The sequence below is a fragment of the Manduca sexta genome, chromosome 27 (genome assembly GCF_014839805.1).
Source record: "Manduca sexta isolate Smith_Timp_Sample1 chromosome 27, JHU_Msex_v1.0, whole genome shotgun sequence".
NCBI classification, from domain to species: Eukaryota; Metazoa; Arthropoda; class Insecta; order Lepidoptera; family Sphingidae; genus Manduca; species Manduca sexta.
In genome coordinates this window covers 7,639,531-7,660,435 of record NC_051141.1, presented here as the reverse complement: position 1 = coordinate 7,660,435, position 20,905 = coordinate 7,639,531, and the positions used below count along the sequence as shown (strand labels likewise).

Below are 20,905 nucleotides of genomic sequence, written 5' to 3'. Positions count from 1 at the left end.
TTAAAACATACGCATTAGGAAATCACTGAAACAAGTAACTCGATTGCAGAGTCCAGTAGAATTAATTCAAATTCACTTACGTACTACTACTACATACTGTCGAATTTAGGTGTCAAACACATCGAAAATGAAATGCATGCAGTGGTAACATGGCCCAATAAAGTAATCTTATGGGGAGCCGCAAAACTTTAGGTTATCGTCTACCACTGAAATCGATCGGTCGACTGACCGGAATCAGGCTTGGGCGAGCGTGGGTAATGGACCCAAAATCCGACGGCTATAACCTGACGTGCGGTACCCTGCAGTGAAATGTACGGTCGAGTATTACATAGAGCCGATTAGGAATTTTATTTTCCATCTTATATCTGTTATTGGCATGGTTGTGTCGGTTTTTAAGGGTCTATTTCAAAAGTTCTGAGTTAATGCTTTTCGTCACATAAGTGTTTAAGCCGGCCAAATACAAATATCATACTAATCTACGCTATTAAATAAATGGTAATGAACGAGTGCTATTTTACGACCTGTCTGCCTCCGTGGTGTAGTTATATTATTATACGACTGCAGTGCTGCGTCCTTGGGTTCGATCTCTGGGACAGGGATGTTGAGTTTTCCTACTCAGTATCAGCCCAGAGTCTGATATTTGCTCTCAATATGACGTTAGGTTCACCTCCTGTGACCTGATACGGAATTCACTCGACGGAAAGTGGGTACACTAGTTGCGACTCTGCCTAACACTTCGAGAATAAAAGGCGTAAGTGTGTATATGAGTGGGCAAAATACATCCCATGTTTTAATTAAAATACAAAAAACAATTACTATATAGGTATTTAAAATACGCAATACAAATTACAAAATACAGTCAGATGTTAATGTAAATAGAACTAATCCAGCCCAGCCTATTAATCAGTAAAAGAAGAACTTCCTTTCATGAACACATTTTTAAACGTAGGTACTGTCAAACAAACAGCTTCTTGTTGAGGAATGAATCATTTATCCGCGGAACACACCATTAATACGATTGACAAATGCATTTATGTTAAAATATATTTTGAAACCGCAAGGATTTATAGTGCGAACTACAAAATGCGTTAGCGTCGGATATTTTAAATACCAATTACATTTTCAGAAACTAATTGAAATACAAATACCAAGTATGTATAATTTCGATAGTGTAATAGTATGTTAATTACAAGTAATACAAATATTGGCCAACCCTGTTAATATTATGGATTTTAATATATTAGGTGGTTTCAAGCATTACTAATGAATATTTTAAAGACTGTATCCTCTAGGAGAAAGCCAATAATTGTTTCATTGATACCCTGACAAAAACAGAAATAATATACATGAAATTGTCTTCACATTTAGGTTCTTTTCCATTTTCCGCCATCCTTTGAATATTTTATAAATTAGGTACAAGGTTTTATATAGCATCAGGTAAGTACAAGTACTTTTTATAATGTGTAGGTGGATGATATTGTCTGAAGAATTTAAACAATAAATAATAAAACAGAATTTCCCGAACTCAAACATGATAAATAAATGTTACAATAGAGCTCCGTTTTCCTATATTTAAAACATACTACTCTATAGAAACGATATTTGGAAGTACGGTAATTTTTTTTTGGAATAGCCAACTGACTGCGCCCACTCGAGCAGACACGAATAGTTGAAATTTTTAATTACAAACATACTTGTTACATGTTGAATGTTGACCGCATATATATTAGGTAGAGTAAGGACGGTTGAGTCTGACTGAACCGTGCTGATACTGACCGAACTGATCTGAGATCATTGGTCTTCGAGTAATTTGTCGTCCGCATGCCCAAGTTTACCCGTCCGCACCTGGAGAGTGTTGACAATTTTTTTGTAAAGGCCGGTCTATTTTCCATAAGACAATAGCCCGAAATTATTATATTATAAACTAACAATTTCTGGCTAGATAAGTCTTAGTTCCGCTTAAATACGTTGACATATATGCATTATGGTGGTCAACTGAAATGGCTGCATTTAAAAATCTCATCCAATTGATACATTCACAGATCGGCCCGCGGGATAATGGCTCCTCGTTACATAATGTGAAACAATACTGTAATTTATATGGATTAAAACCTGAGCGTATTTTAATATTCTATAGGTTACCGCCGCGCGTGCAATGTTTCATTTGGTATTTGATTTTCCCAATAGGCACAACAGGAACGTGCAGTTATACGTTTCACGATTTATCTAATCGAGCCTTTTCTGGAAGAACATTTTGCGCTTATTATAAGAGTAGTACTTTTTCATTTTACAGATATATAAATAAGAGATAAATAGGAGATTTTTTTTTACTCTTTTATAGATCTTTAATTTTAATATTATCATATTTGTTGTAAATATGTTATTATTATATAAATATCTAAGGACTAAGAATACACAGGACGTTGTGACTTCTTGTCACCCGAACATTTATAATAAGACAACTCCTTATTTCCATTAGATAATAACTTTTAGAGCTCAAATATGGTACTGATATCCTAATAATTATTCACACGTACGTTACATACGTATTTAAACAGTACGGAGACCTGAACGGTCTGTTCTCTAGCGTATCACGCAAAAACTACTCATTGTCATCAAAATTTAATTACTGAAATATATTACTGATCTTTATTGTTAATAACATATAGAGTTAATTTCATCAAAATCAACCTACAAAATCAAAAAAAAATTTTTAGGAAGAATAGGGGACCGGACTCATTTTTGTTTTTTATTATTATCAAATATTTACGTTATATAAATTATAACACAGAAAGAATTATTTAAATCCGGTAAAAAATCAACAAGTTATAAGTCTTTTAACTTCGATAGAAGGGGTAAGTAACAAGAAACAGAAAAGAGGCGCAATACCCACGTGTGACGTCATCGGGCATTACGACGCGTGCGAAAGAAAGAGATGAAGCGATATCCCCACTTCGCGCCCACTTCAGCACGTAGTAATATTTGAAATATTAATTACTGGCTCATTTTTTAACCAATTTTAAAGCAGTTTTCGCAGGAGGGTTTCTTTTTCGTATTATCAACCATAACATATAGAATAATGTACAAAATCTAACACAGGCCGGTCCCCTATTCTTATAGCCTTAAGCCGTCACCGCCGCACCGCTGTGTGACAATGACGTCCCCACAATCGTCTTGCGTATAACTCCTAATTTAGCTATTCATTATTCATAAATTATAGTTATATTCGTGGACGAATTATAAACCAATAGTCTAAATGGGGGATAAGTTAAACATGAAGTTAAAGTAAACATTTAAATAACAGGCTAAAATTGGCAACGGTGATTTGCGTAATTTAATAATAGATCTACGTAGATACAGTTTCGGGCACAGATAGTGCAAATAATGAAAATTGGATCCGGGAATTACTTCCACCTAATCGGATATCTGAATTATATAAATAGATGCCAGAAATCAAATAAAGTATTAATTATAATCGCTATTTATAACAAGCATGATTTTGAGCAAATTTGGCGTAAAATTGTGAAAAAAAATTTAAACCACAAGTTTCAAATAATAAAGCAATACAAACTACACAGAAACATCAAGATATTTCTAAAGAATATAGTATTTTATTTTATATTAATATTGGAGAGATTTCGGTAGACGGAGCAGTTCGGTTACATCTCGTAAAATGTTTTACTCAGCGGTTATTTTAAAAAGTAATTTCCATCTATAAATTCTCTATTCAAACATAGCTCACCGGATAAAGTGATTGAGTATTACTTTTCATTCACACCATTAACATATAAAAGCTTACATTAGCTTTAAAAAAAAAGATATTTTCACAGTTTTATAATTATCTATAAATTAAACGAGGTCTTAATTGGAATCGACTTTGAAAGATAAAACGTGACCTTAACATATTATTTAAGCGTAAATTTGTGAGTTTTTATGACATAAATTATTTATTGTTATAAGTTAAATAACTTTTTATTATAACTGCCTCGGTAAGGTTATGGTGGCATGTCAACGCTGTGAGATACCGGGTTCGAATCCGTGGTCGGGCAAAGTGTTATTGGGTTTTTCTACAAAATGTCACCCCAGAGTGTGAAATTTGTGCTCGATATAGGCTCGGCCCCTATCACATCATGGGACAGATATACGTGTGCAAGGTAAATGCCCTGGTTGCACCTCTGCCTACCTCTTCTGGAAAAAAGCGTGTGTGTTGTGCGTGTGTAAATAATTTATTGTTACTTCCACGTAGACTATAAATCGCAAAAAGTTTACGTAGCTTACGAAGTTTTTTATTTGTAAAATTTTCATAAATCAATTACATAAAGAACCAACAATAATTAAATTTCCAAAACTAACATCCACGTAACGATTTGGACAAATTGGGGTGCTCTTGTTTAGCAAAGTACTTCATTTAATTACATTACAAATGGAAATACCGCAATGCCACCGAGTTGCCATTGATCTAATAACTAATCGGAGTGATTGGAAATATGACGTGCTCCTATGAACAGCTTATAGAATGGATGAAAAGCAATCCATTTTGTCCTAATAATCACTATCCGGAACTCAATAGAATTTGAACTATTTGTGGTTTATTCAATATTAATACAAAGCATATATCAGACCAATAGAAATTCAAATTCAAGAATTAAAATGCAGCTAAAGGAGATTGTTACTTTTTTGTTTTCTAATATTTAATATTCTAGGCTTCCACAATAAATAATAAAATGAAATGAAATGCTGCGATAGGTTTGAAATTCCACTTTTTGACAAAAGCGGCTATTTATTTCAGAAAACCTCCCAGTTATCTAACATGCAAAACATGCTAAAAAGATTTTTTTATATTTATCCAACTTGCTAAAGAGGTATAAAACATCACAATAAACCTTGTAGAAGTTATCAATGTTGTGAAAATGACCAATGTTGGAATAATGTATTTGTACAAATTGTTTTGTCACCATCTTTTTTTCACATTTTTTTTGTTTAACAAATCTTGCTCGATTTCGTAATTATAAATGTTTAATAATTCAAAACAGAACCCACCCCAGCATAACCGCTCAGTCGCCCCCCACCAAGGCTGGGCGGTAGTAATAAGGAACCTTCTCCGCGAAACCAAAAAAAAAGGTACAGTTGAAGTATAACACACATGAGGCACACTAAAGTTTTCATTTGGTGTCGCAGATAAAAGCTAATGGAGTGAGAACGAGACATCTTGCTAGCCAAACATATTCTCACTTCTGCCTATCCACGTGATTAAGAGCATGTGTATAAAAAAGCGTCTAAATGGTTCATCTTCGACCTCTCTACCAATGTCAGTAAATTTCGAATTGCCATCTGACTATACTCTGTTTACACGCATTGGTAGTGCTGGATCAATAATTATATACAAATAAAATACCGCGTATGTAAATAAAAAAAGACGAATTTACTATAATGAGAAAAATAACTGATAATGCTTCATTTTTCACAAAGAATATCCCGAACATCCAGGAAAAGTACATTAACAGTAAAAGGCAATATAAAGAAAATCTGGTATTATTAATTCAAACTAACTCACATTACATTCGGAATTATAACAATGAAATTCAAATCGATTCCGAATATCCCTATCATTCCCTACAGGAACGGTATGATATTATTATTCGAATACAATCCTATTTTGAGCTTCCGATTCATGGCTATTTTTAATTATTTATTATGTCAGTTCCCAGAACTTGAAAATATTGAAACGCAATGATATATCGCAAAATATAACCATTATATAATAAAAAAAAAACGTCTCCACGCCGCGATTGTCTGTCCACGGACGGAGTGATTCATTTTTGTATAAATTATAAAATTATTAATGTATTGTATAAATATGAAGACGATTTTTGAAGATATAGCAAAACATCAAGCCGCCTGGAAGCATTCATTGAAAATGTTGCCTTGTCTCTTTAAGATTTAAGAGTATAATAGTTAGTTGAATTGTACCTCTTTTATAAGTCTACCGAAAATTCATAATGGTATGTATCTATAATTTATGAATAGCTTATTACACCCATTTTAATCTAAGAAATGGCCCCATATAATTTGGTAGTTGAAGAGCTATGTAGACGGATACATTATTAATCCTTATCAAAATAAACATATCAATTACCTGTAAAATTTCAACCAGATTACAATTGCATTTTACAACACGAAATTTAAATTAATTTCTTTTGGATATGGCAAAACGCAAACTATCGCGCGATAGCATAAATCCGAGCAGATTCGCACCGGTGCTACATGCGTGATGCAGCGCCAGCCGCGAAATCGTCGAAGCGACTTTGTTTTATAATGTGTTATGCTCATTTATGTTTTTAAACATTTTCAAAATAAAAAAAGATATAAAATGCATTAAAAATACTGCAAGTAGGATGAATATGTTACTTTTAAAGGTAAAAAGAGCCGCAGACTGACAGCTTGCGACTGCGGTCGATCGAGTTGTTACCAGCTGTCACAGCCTTTTCTATTTCAAGGTGGACTGCAAGTCGCACATGCCGCGGCTACAGGTCTAACTCGTTTCCAAAGGTTTTGCTATGACGTAACGTAGTACGTAGTATAAAAAATATGTTATACTGCATCGACATAGCTTAATTGGCGTTTGATTGCTGCGACACAACTTTCTAGCTAAGACAGATATTATGTTCGGACTTTATTGAAGTTAACTTTCAAACGAGAATTTATATAAGAATATTAATAAATTAGGAACTCAAAACATTAATTAACTTCGCTAGTTGAAAATGATTCTATATCGCGAAAGCTTTCAAATTTCTTAGAATACATGAAAAGGTTACCACAGAGGCGGTAGTTACTTTATATTGATTTTAACCGACTTCATAAAAAAGACGCTTGTTTTGTGTTTTTATATTTTTTGTACTTCTTTGTTAACAGATTGTATTTTTTTTATTTGGAAGGTGACTTCAGTCTTGCCCATAGTATTTTAATCAGAATCAGTTCAGTAGTTTGTTTTTCAACCAAAATAACTGAAATAAGTATGCCGTCTAAGTAAACGAAATTGTGAATTAGCTCTCCCGTGACTTTTTCAGTGGTGTTTTTGCGTTAAATCTATTATTGCATTGCGTTGGATATTCTTACATACATACGTACTTATGTAAAAATATCTAAATCCTAAATAAAATTGCTACCTAACCTACAGAAAAACATGAACAAATATTCAAAAACTATCACCGACTTCACTATTGGTAACTAGTAAGTAGTTAAAGTTGAATTACTTGTTGACTCAAATGTGGTTTTGTACTTTACTATAACAGAAAATCTATTGGATGTTCACTAAATATAATTATAGTAGCCTAATATTTCCGTCCAAAACTATTCCTTTTGATACAATTTTTAAATATTAATGTAGCTATGTGGCTAGACATGAGCTTTTTATTAACAAACAAATTAAAAACATAATTTAAACGGCGCCTGAAATTGTTTGACCTCCGCTAATGTCACGTCTAACGGCGAGTGAAAGAGTCAGGCATAGTTTGCTGAAAAGAGAAAATCGATTCGCTTCGCAGCGAGCATGGGTGATACGGTGCGCTGAAGCGAGATGAAACCATGACACAAATAACTATAGGATTTACCGTGGTAACGGAAAATGCAACTAAATATTAACAAAGCGTTACAAGTTTACAACTACGCGTCTTGTTGTTTAATTTATCGAATAACACAGAAATAAAGCATATCTAATAAAATATAGTTAAAATATATAAAGAAAGTAATACAAAATTCTACTTTATAACATTAACACGTGCATTATAACTTACCAACAGCGATCTTCTCGACGGGGAAAGGCTGCGCCGACAGTAAAGCTGCGTGTAACAACAACAAGCTGGTGAACACAGAAACGTGGCGTTTTTTGTACGCCATTTTCCAAAATAATCAATACCCTGCCTACTGAGATACGTGCACTGGATTTACATTCTTTTTTAAGTGTTCTACGGCTTATTTAGTGCGAAAAATAAGCGATACAGTGTCGGTATGCTGCGTGCAAACCTGAGACTTAGGGGCGACTGATGCCGAGTGAGCGTGGCATGGGATGCGGGGAGTTTTCTCACCCCCGCCTCGCGCGTCGCACTTTATTCATTTATCGTAATATCCACATAGTTAATACCGTAATTAACTTCGTTACTTGACGCATTGTTATTTTTATTTCATCCACCATCGAGTGGAATATTAGTTTTTAATAGTATGAAATGAAAATGTGATTCCCTCGTTGTCTGCGATGCGGAAAAGTTATACACTATCGGAGAACTAGTTAACAAAATTATTTAAGTGTTTGTTTCAGTGTTTTTTTTTATAATAGTATTATTGTTGAAAGTTTTGCTCGTACTTATCGAGTGCGCGCGTCGGTGGCCTTCTAAGGGGTAACTCCCGCAACAACCACCCCCGCCCTTAAGGTCTCCTCTGATCTCCCTTACGCATTAGCCACAATTCTCTACATTACCTCAACTCCAGTTTCACACGACATATTTTTTATATGAAATATCGATAATATTTAGCATGCTATCCCCTAAAATTAACTTTTACGTAACTAACATTAATATGGTTTTACCGTAAATTTTATAAACCATTAAAATAAAAATGAGTAATTTGATTCTAAAAAATATCTGCAAAGTAATATGTACTTTTAGAATGAAATCGCTTAAAATGTGATCACTGTATTTAAAGTTAATTTAAAAGGCCAATGGTATAGGGAATTCCAAAAGCCAAATCTGAATCCGAAGGTCTTAGCTTTGTAACAAGATTTCCTCTATAGAAAAACTAATTTCGCCGGGCCTTATAAAGGCGGGACGAGGGTCATTTATTTGATTTGTATCCGCGTCAATATTTTGTAAATAAAGTAGGTACTTATATTTGTAAATAATATAGGGATGTAACAATATTCTTGCTAAATTTGAATGATTTCATAAAAACAACACTTATTACGATTTTATATTCTATAACAATGTATGATTGACTCTCCAAAAATTATACCGAAGTTCAGTTACTTTATTGAATTTAATAAAAATATTTTGCTTTAATATAAGTTTCAAAATATAATAATTTTCCAGAAATTATCTGGAAAATTATTTTACTTTGAAAAGAAAGTTATAAAGTATAAAATTCTTGTGATTCAGCAATAATATTTTTACTATATTTTTTTTTTACAAATATTGATAGTAAAATAGCTCGAATTTTAAAAACTCGGAATTATTTATTTTATTCGAAATCCTCAAATATTTTGTGTTAAAAATTTGCAAAACATTTTCCTTAGAGAAAGATAACTGGGGAAGACCTCTGGTAGCGGCTACCAAGGAACGCAAGAAAAATAGAGCAGCAACGAACTACAGGGTCGGTTCTATCGAGCTCTTCATGGCCCTGATGTGGACCACTTTCCGTCCGTATATTGGCTTTGTTTTGATAACGTCTTTGGGGAAACCCAGTGTTGCCATAATGGACAAAGTTATTAAAACAACCAATTATAGGAAATACGTCCTGAAGGACGGTACGGACATCATCTCTCGGGCACGCCATAAACCCGATGAATCAATCAAGCATGTGCTTTCGGATGGTTCCTATCTTGCTAACGGTGAGTACTTGCATTCATTACAACCTCGTAGCCAGAATCACACATCAGTTGTGCCTGTGGATTGGGGGCACCTAGAAAACTCCACCACGATATCCCCTCTCTGTCGTAAAAGGTGGCCAAGTGGGAATTTTGTGAGTTGCAGAGCCTGCTCCCCGCGGACTATTAGCTCATCTACTCTAACGAGGCGATCTTAAGACACATGCGTGGGTAGTTGGAAGATGGAATTTAATATACATGCAGATATAATATATTATGTTGTGAATCAATGTAAAATTGTTTAATTTAAACAGGATATTAAAATTGAAAAATAGATAACTTATTCTGTACAATTTTATTGCTAATTGTTACAGAACTTATTCCCTTGATATGTACGTCCGAATTCCACCGGATATTTCTCTATCATTCAACATCTGAGTTCAATATATCATATTACCAGCCAGTAATTCAAACAGAGTAAAACCTTTTAGGTTAACTATTTCCACATACAAATGAAGTAATTTCAATAATAATATTATTAGTCTGATATACCAGGTGAATATATCGCAATACGTTTTCAGTGGACATTATATACTTTAACGCTTTTATATTAGGTTGAGTGTGGCGACTGAACTAAAACCAATAGGCACTTACCATAATTATAGTACGTCCACAATCCACATAATAATGTAGAAAAATTAAATATATCTGATACTGTTTTTAATGATGTTAATTGGCTTAATCTATTAAAATAAATTGATGAAATATCAATCCTTTACAATATGAAATATCAATACTTTAGTACGTAAAACCGTGTTGTTTTCGAATGATTTAATATGTCTCGCGTAATTGAAATAAAACTATTTTACGGATTTTATCGCGGTTTCTATATTATTATTTTCCCGACGTTTCGAAGACTTTGCAGCCATCATGGTCACGGGGGTGACTGAGGTGTTGTTCATCCGTAAAGTCAAAGTTACAATATCTACCTACATTTATCAAATATACAACTTTTTTAAATATTAGCCGTTGACGGTCCGATAACGTCGTCGAACGAACGAACGTCGGGAGAAAATAATAATATAGAAATCGCGATAAAATCCGTAAAATAGTTTTATTTCAATGTCTAACATTAACGTAAACATAAGAAATCATTATGTCTCGCGTAAGTTTTAATAATATTAAATATCAATCCAATAGTTTTTTAATAGACCGCGATTTAAATATTTTACTTAAGGAAATAAGCTGTTTACAGCTTCATAACGTAGGGACGACCTATATGCGAAATAGCTCCAAGTTTCTGAGTAAACATAAAGTTTGTGCCATCATTAGTTTACTTTTGAAACCGTGAGTTAGTCCGTGTAGTGTGTGTTGATGTTATCTACCGCTAGACTGTTAATATAACATTATAGCGCGAGTCCAAATTAGATGAATGCTCCGCGGATGCGCGTATTTGTGTAAGGCTGGCAAGCTGCAAGTAGGCGAGCTGCTACGCTTCAAAGCAACCTTATGACAAATATTTTTAAGACACGCTATAAATACGAGTAAAAGCTGCTAGCATGCACCGTGTACTTCTTTCCCGAGCCATTACCAATAATATTTGCACGAACCGTTTTAGCAGTTGTAAATGCAAATCTATCTTAAAAATTTAAGATAGATTTGCCTAGATTTGTCTATTATTTTATTGCGCAGCTTTTAATTAAATAAAAATGATCTGAATTATAAAAACTTGTCAAAAATATATAAATCACCAAAGATAAACTTCTTACTCAAACATATCTGTAATTGTTTCATTGTTAATGTTTTATTTTCCTGTTAACTAGCTTCCCGCCCTAGCTTCGCTTAAAAATAAATGTTGTAAAGAGCAGTTGTAATATAAGTACTTAATATTTTTGATAACGAATGTATTTAATTTCATATGAAATAATATGGTATCCGTTTAAATAGCTTAAAATTACCGTGTTATACGTGACTATTTTTGAACATCAAAATGGGTATAATAAGCTTTTCATAAAGATCCCACATCCCAGACTTATCCGCAGACCTTCCAGTTCTTCCAACTCTGTTTTGTTATATTATCTCAAATATATTTTCAATGAAATCTCCGTGAACTTGATTTTTTCTCTCATCTTCAACAATCATCGTCGTATTAAAACCCATTTAAAAATAACATAAAGGTATTATACACATAGATCTTCCTCATGCACCATTCTATCTATTCGTGAAATCCGTATGGAAATGCATTTGGTATTTTCACATTCAGAGAGACAAATGCGGTGTGGGGACTTTGTTTTAGGTAAGAAAAATATGCCATAACATAAGTAACGTTTGAAAAATATGACTTTAGAGACGAAATCGAACCTTGGTGTATCCTAGATCGATTGATTAACAAGATATACGGGGAACAGGCTCGAGTGCTAAATTGTGGTAAGTCGATACTCTCTCCTTTAATGTCTGTCTGTCTGTGTAGCAGAGAAACATTATCGAAAGTCGAAACGAGTGGATTGCCTCGTTATTTGATAATTTTCTACTATTACCAAGAAGTTTCAACGTAAGATCGTATTAAGACCTATACTTATGTTCGGCATTTCCCATATATTCCGACACAATATCAAATTTATCCTTCGATAAGTAGCCCGTAATTGCAAAATGTCGTATCCATCCCGTAGACGGAATATGGAATATAGTAATATTATTTATTATATGGAGTTACCTTAAATACGTGAAAAGTCTCTAGTCTCAGAAAATGTCGGAGTGGGACGAGAGCCGTATCAAATGGCAGGACCTAGTCCCCTCTTCCATCCATTTGTAAAACATACAAAAACTCGCACTAAATAAAAGAATTGTATACGCATAGAAAAAAATAAGGAACTCGACAGGTTCAATTTTGTAATTCTGGGTAAATTATAACCGTACACATAAATATATGGGTCGTCCAAATATAAAAGTCACACTATAATCTATGATCAGATATTGTAATTAAATGAATACTAAAACTACATTTAGCCGTTTAATATGATTACTGTCAAATAAAATGCACTTGAACATGGCGAATTTGGTCCTTATTTTTAGGGTTTCGTATCTCAAAAGGAAAAACGGAACCCTTATAGGATCACTTTGTTGTCCATCCGTCCGTTCGTGTGTCAAGACCCTTCCATATTGTAATGTTATGGATTTCATTTTGAAAAATAATACCATAACTATGACTCGATTGCCACGATAAGTGAAATTTTACTTACCTACAGGTTTGTACGGAATCCTCGATGCGCGAGTCCGACTCGCACTTGGCCGGTTTTTCTTTTTAAAATGAAACATACACCAACGCGAAGTTGAGAGCATTATATAGTAAAAAATAGTGGGGTAAGTAGGCAGTTCCAAATAGCACTAAATAAAATGCAAATAGCACGATAACTAGTTAAAGAAGCGAATAAAGTTTAGTATTGCATTAAACAAACATCTCCAGAGAAAGAAATAGAAACGCGCTACGAGTAGGAAATTTAATATCCTTAAGCTGTTGAGGACCCCAGTCTCGTTAAACCTTGAAAATTCAAAAGGAAAATCAATTGATATTTCCATTGCAAATTTGAGCAAGTTTGATTTTGATCGCTGCTTCGAGAGGAGTCAATGTGAAACAAATACTGTCTTAAGATTACCCGCTGCTCTCAAAGAATGTAAATGGAAATCTCATTTATTAGCTCAGATAAAATATATAATATTAAAAATGAAATATATTATTTCTATAGCGATTACAGAAATTACAGTATTTATAATTCATTCGTAAATTGTAATTATAGCTAGAAAACACGTGCTGTGCTGCAGTATTGTCATGATATGAGTGAATACGTGCCACGTATGAAGCTGAACGCTTATTGAAAGTCGACTTGATTGTTCACATCTAGCTTCCCTTCAACTCAAGCAATTTAAGTGAGCAAAAGCTTAAATAAAAGAGGTCGTTTAAGTGAGTGCTCGTAGACCGAACCACATGCATTAATTAGAACCGGAGATATAGGTAGAGAAGGAAAACTATAAAAACATACATGTACTGGAAGAAAACGCGTTTAGGTAAATTTAAGAAGGGTGATGGTCAGATGTTTTCAACGCTTCGTGACAAATGTGGATCGGCAGGATAGTACCACCGGAAATATCCACTCGTGATAGATTTCATATTTATTATATTTCTTATACAGAGTCATTTTGGCGTATAGATATAATTAACTATTAAATGAAACCACATAGTTATTTTCTTGACAATATGAAAATAATACTTTATAAATACGTTACTCTAACCGTAGACGTAAAATAAAAAAGTGTACAAGTTCCAACAAAACAAATATCAATAAAATATAATCTTAATTCAACACGACAGTCGACTAATCGACTATTCATTATAATCTAGAAAATTATAAAAAAATCAGGAAAATAAAACTAGGATTTTTTATGAAAATATTCGTGAATGATTTTTAGCAGACGCGAAGACTATGTCCTTTTATTTAATTGTGTAATGTCCAATGACACTGTATAATAGATAAACGATTTTATTGTCATTTACACAATTTTGTACTAAATCAAAACTGCTTAAAGGTGAATTACAGTTGATTGAAACGATTTGTGGTAGGTTTCTTCATTGTTGCAATATGAAACTTATAACGAAGTAGGCAGATCAAGAGTACGCTGAACTGTCGCGATTGTATAAATTAAAGAAAAAGAACGCCAAGATTTTGTAAAATGAATATAAACATTGCCCTTATTAGATTCCACCTTATTATTTTATATATGATAAGCAACATTATAATAAATGTTTTAATTATTCATCTCATCATTTTACCGCCACTCTTAGGGAGGAATTACTGATAAGTAATATAATATAATAATATTTTAATTATGGTATCTACTGTATTCATTATAAGCTCCCAAAACAAGGATAAAATTGATTTTCTCCATATCATTGTCTGTTAATGTTTCATATTATTATATGAAAGGTTTTAAATTATTATAATAATGTTTTTATCGAAATCTTTGAATTAAATGTCTTTATGTGTCAAAAAATAAATTAAATACTATGTATTATACTTATGATATAAAAATGTGCTAAATGTGTATATTGCAAGTTAGTTTGTGTATCGTGTGGATAGGATAGTTTGTGTATAGTATACATATATAATGTATCATTATATGTAATATATAGGTATTGTGTACTGTCTTCGATAATATTAATGACTTATACCCCTGACATGAGTATATAGTGATATAGTTCCAGTTTCGTTATTATTTCGTTATATATATAAATTGATCAGCAAGCTAGAGGTATCTATTATAATTTTATTGACTTTACTATTCGTTTACATTTAACGTGGAAGTGTTTCTTACCAAACTTCCTTGATTTCTTACATAAAATTTGCGAATGTTTTCATACTCATAAATGTTTATTAGTATAGTTCATTACTTCTTTTCCTACGAAAAAATAATATAAATTATTTAATCCAAGAGGCTCATAGATACTTTTTACATTCGGCGATTGATAGTGAAGCATGATGCATAAAGGTATAAACATATTATTATTCATTATCTTTCAAATTTATAACATAGTGTTTACAGAATAATCTGGTTAGGTTAATGGATATCAGAGAATAACACTAGTCACTAAAAGTCGTCCAGAGGTCAAAATTCGTCCGACGAATTTAAAATATTGGTGACACATATACAGAATTATTATTTTTTGCTCTCCTACTGTATGTACAATTTTCATAAAGCCAAACTTAACACTCCTCCACACGCGCAATATGCTTATAAAGGGGTATAAAGTTTCTTTTCGCCTTTCAATAGATAAAAATATTATATTGATTGCTGAAAGTAATTAATGTTTTGAAAAGTATCATCCCGCTCGAGACAACTTCCCAATATTATTAGTATAAGTTTGTATCTAAAGGTAAGTTCGTTTGACGATCCAACTGATGTAAGCACCTTGCGGCAAGGAAGTTAGTAAGGAGACATATATTCATTATTCAGTATCAGTGCTCTCTACGAATACTAGAATATTCTGTCACATAATGTAATATCGAGTTAATAGTGTCTGTAAGAAGACCTATGTAACATGTTGAAGTTGGAAACTACTTAGGAGCTCAGACTTAGATATATTTTAACCAGTGACTACACAACTCTAAGTCACCTAAAGGTGTCTACACACTAAAGCCGATCGGTTCGGCGGCTTTACCCGGCTGGTTGGACCGCGGGGCGTACCGGCGACTTTAGTTTCCTCCGCGCAGTCGCTTGGCGTCGTTCAATGATGTGTAATATAATTTATTTACGTTTCGATTTTAAACAATAATTATTTATAAAATCATGGGCCCTCCTGTAAATCTTCTACTAGTATAATATTCACTGCGATTCAATAAACTTAGCTGAACCCAACAATATCATGTTCCGAAAGATTCAGTGGTCATTATTCCGTAAGTTACAATTATTAAATCACTATTACCGTTTTCGGTAATATAAATACTCAATGAGAAATGACATAAGCGGCAGAAGCCGCGGCGCACGTGCCCCCGACAAACGTGGTTTAGGATTGTAGTATTCTTATGCTGCCTGCTAACCTGCAGGGTCGGCACGGCAGCTTTAGTGTTGACACCTTTAAGTCGCATCCATACATGCTCGCAAGCATGCGCGACTTTACCTACGGCACACGTGGCTTTTGGATACCAGCGGTACATTGCTTGCGGCTTCGATATCGAATCGGAGTTTGCATTCGTATATATTCACTTTATTTTGCGTTTATTTTTACGAATAATAACATAAAACACAACTGCGAGATACTCAATTGTACCTATGTTATAGTCAAATATATTCCGCTCCAAGTATCGATGATGCTCATAAAACTACTCCGAAAATTGCTACCGAAGCCGCAGGCAAAGTAGTCTGAAAGCCGGCGAGCAGATCGGCAGTAAAGTTGTCGCCATGTGTAGATGCACCATTATTGTCTATTTTTCTTCAAATTAATTCTATCAACCTATATTTGGGGAAGCGGACTACTGCATTACGATTGTTTTGTTAACATTGTTACGTTGTACGTATCCATAAAAACACTATCTTTATTGGTGGATCACTTGTCAATTGTATTTTATTTTATTGAGGAAAAACGGACAGTTGTAAATTAAATACGATTAAATAAGCACATACATAAAATTTTATAAACATACAACATACAAAATTTTTCAAAGAATATAAATATAAATATTAATGTATGTACGGCGTGGCGTTTAATAATTACCTTTTTTCTTGGATAATTTATTGTGTAGATGTAGAAATTTGAAAGTCACTTGGGCGTGTGCCCAGGAGACTTGGATTCTGGTGTATATAAATATCTCGGTGTTGTGTAAACGCCCACACTTTCAGAATAATTATGGATACTTTGGCGACTTTTACGCAATAATAAAAATAGGGATTTGTTACTACTTTGTAAATTTTATTCGTAGTACAATACACAACAGCAAATTTTCACAATAGTATATTTTATTGTTTAGCGCACTCCATTAAGAATTTTGATATTATCGCCATTGATATTATCTTTCTTCTTTTATTGATTATATAGGCGATAGGTCAATACGGTCATAAGATTCAAATCATGGGACGTTAGTTTATAAATCAGTGCCCCAGTTGCGCATTTACCTAATTTTATAATAGAACCATGTAACTCTAAATTGTGCCAACATAAAAGCAACATTTGAATGAAAAAAATTAACCCCATTATGACTTAAAATAAGTTTAATCGCTACAGAAACATAGTAAACAAACCTTTCAAAACTAACACATGAGGTTCGTTTTAAAAGAGTAACTTGTGTAGTAAAATAAAAGTGTTTGCAGTCTGCTTCGATGCATGAAGAGATTGATGAGTGCGCGGAAGTTAAAGTATTACAGCGTGCAGATATCTACAAGTTTATTTCTTCGTAATATTTTATAAAGGTATTAAAATAGCAACTTTATGTATTCATAAATTGAGTTATTTCTTCAATGTACAGAATCAGAAGGGCCTTCATACATCCTATTAATAGCACGCGGATAACACGAGGGAGCGAAGAGTGGGGCTTGTTGATTTGTCCACCTCAATGCCCTCTGTATTGGCAGGATCGGAAAACTAAGATAATGTCCAGCCTATAAAGGTTTTAACCTGCTTCAATATCAACTGGACGTGAGGTTACATTTTCTTGAGTTTTGTATGGTCAGTGAGATTTCCGTTAGCCCAAACCTCGATCTACCTAATCCTATTTCCTTTCTTTCAAGGGTTGTAGTGCACATATCATTCTGATATTGTGTGTGCTCTGGTCGGTTACGATTAATGGATCAAAAATATAATACAGGTTATCAACTCTCTCTATGGCCAGGTTACAAAGTTAATTAGAATCACAAAGAAGGTAAGTAAGGATAACTATTTTGCGCCAAACTTTATACTGAGATTATAGTAAGATGAAGAAGAAAAATTAAAATTCAAATGGTAACATGCGAATTGCTACGATTAACGCTGAGTGATGTAAATTTCAAACGTGCTCTGAATGCGCTTAGCTTTATAATGGGGAATTGATTGCATATCGCATAACACTCATAAAGCCAATACATTGAATTTCTTTTATGCTTTTTTGTTATTTTAAGGAGAATGTGAAAGCTGACTACATGGAACATTTCCAGGGTAATGTTTACTTATTATATTGGGTGCTCGAATGAATTACCAATAAGCATTTTTTGTCTTGTTTATTTATATTCCAATTATGTTGGGATTATAATTGACTAAAATACGTCTAATGTGTATCAGGAAATAGTTCGTGAAATAAAACAAGTTTATTTCTTTTATATAATTTTTATATAAAATTAATATTATTATCAAAAGTAACACAAAGAAGACTGTCTTTCATTAATCGATCAAAAATTATAAAATATTTTTTTGATAGACTGTCACTTAGGAGACAATGAGGACGATTTCAGAAACAGATTGAGTGTAAAATTAATAAATAAGCACTTATACTAGACAATTTCTATAAAAGTACCAAATTAAAGAAACTAAAATTTCATTACAAGTTATAGAGGATATTCATAAGTAGCAAATTCTCTTAAAGTTTACATCATATCTCTTGCATCAGAGGACTCAAATTGATGTTTCTTATGTTTTTGGTAAGAAGAAAAACGAAAATGATATAAAAATGTGTGTTAGCTCATCCGTATCTTTTTTTTTTCATCAAAAAGGTTATTAAAGTCTAACGAAAAATGATGACAACATAGGTAAAGATTGGAATGATACATTATCGGGATAGTAAAATATTGTATGGGGAAAAAACAAAGTTACACTTTAATCTATGTTAAAACAACGGTTTTCATATTATTCAAACTTATCCGACCGTACTTTATTTTATTATGTTAGGTTAGTTACAGTGTAATTTCTCATCGTTTGCTATGGAGTATGGTATAATACCATTATTTTTATTTATTTGGCAAAGAAACAATGCAGAGATTATATATGAAATTAATAACGTGGTCAAAGACCAGATATATATTATAACTCTCTGTTATACAAAAAAATATTAAGCCAATAGTGTTGTATACACCTGTAAAGATTTGTCATTTAGAATAAGTACCTTATATTGTGGATCCTTCATTTATATTTTTCTGTGATAAATCGTTGGTGTGTCTTTTATTAAATAAATAAATAAATAACACTTTTTATAAAGACGCTCGCTACCTTTCAGAATATTATGACGCTACGTCATTTCATGATGAAAAGCAATGCAGCTGTGTCGAGTTGCTGCCATTTTCAATAAATCGCTTTTATCCATTTTTTATCGATCTATCTTAAAAATGGAACAATTAGAAAAAGATTTTTTGTCACTGCTACAAAGTTATTTTGATTGGTTCATTTTCGGAATATGATTGAAGATTGAGATTTGGATCGTTTATTAAAAACGGTTGTAAGCCGCCAGTAATTTGACAGGTACAGTTAAAAGTATTTCTAGATTGAGATTCGAGATACATTTCATACTTCATTACATTTTCAAGCCCTGAAATTCACAATATATTCCATTCTTTAGTAATTAATTAGGCCACGATAGAATTCCGGTTTTACAATATTCAGAAATAAAATCTTAAAAATTCATTAAATATTTTAATATTATTCAACAGAGAGTGGTCGTTTTTTGTTACTACAATACCCAGAACTAAAGAAATTATAATGAATGAAATATGTTAATACTCGTATTCCGGTAACGTATACTATCCACGTAATGTAATCCCTATGGATTCGATTCATCAACAGAATCTTTCTCTATCGAAGTTATGAGAAGTACGACAGTGGATTCCGGGAATTAAAATAATAGGTGAACACTCATAGTCTAATTTCGAACGCGATGTAAATTCTGAATAATATTAACTTTTTAAAGCGAGATATTTGAGATAAATCTTACTGTAGAGGTGGAAAAAATAAGATTTTTGACTGATTGTTATTACAGACTTTAACACTTTACTCTATAGGATCCCTTAATCTCAGCCTTTCTGTCAAAACCCCTTTTCTCAGGAATGACTATAGGTATTAAAATATCAAGTACTCAGGTCTATAGACTCTTTCAGATATTAAAAATGATACTTGTAAGTCACCGCGGTCAAGAGCTCTGTCAGTTTACGTCGCATATTTTGCGATTTCACACGAGAATCATCACATAGGATAATTTCAGTTGACTTAAGATCATGAAATATGGCTGAAAGTTATATTTTACAGTACCTACATGTAAAGGAAAAAAATCCCTGATTTTCCCGTGTTTGGAAATTTCGTCAATTTTCGTCAATAATCGGTTTTTAATAAAAATCTTTTTTTTTATCTGGGTGGCTCAAACATGGCGGATTTCCAATCCTGTCGTTTTGCGCACTGGCTAACGATAACTCCGAACTGGAAAGTACACGAATCTTAACAGGCAACCTCAGAAAACTGGAACATTCATAAGGGAAGTAAAATTAATTCTTAGCAGAATACTAAGGAGTCAGTATATACTAAGTATCAAAATGGGAGTCTATTTTTGCTAACTAACTTCGAAATTGGAATGATGATTCTTGGCGAAGAGTCCTTTCCACTCACGAGTCCTTCTGATGTCTGAAGATAGGGGGTGCAAGAGACAAAGTTTCGAAATGGCACATATACACTTGATGTTACATTGCTCCATGAGAGTCTTATGTTTGAGTAAGTAGATAGTTTGGTGACACATTTTTTGGGAATGTCTAACGAGCTACACATTGTGAAAAATAGGTCTTTGAGTACAAGGAGATACGTTAAAGATGTACGAAAATAGGTTTTGGTAACTTTTG

At 33.0% G+C, this 20,905-nt stretch overlaps 1 protein-coding gene across 1 annotated transcript in view; it reads right to left on the bottom strand.

Moving 5' to 3' along the window:
- Nucleotides 1-7,896, bottom strand: part of LOC119190884 (glutamate receptor 1-like) — a 45,423-nt gene extending 37,527 nt beyond the window's left edge. Inside the window, exon 1 of the mRNA XM_037444138.1 lies at nucleotides 7,794-7,896. Within this exon, the coding sequence (XP_037300035.1) occupies nucleotides 7,794-7,896 (103 nt within the window). The remainder of the gene's footprint in view (nucleotides 1-7,793) is intronic.
- Nucleotides 7,897-20,905: the final 13,009 nt, after the last annotated feature.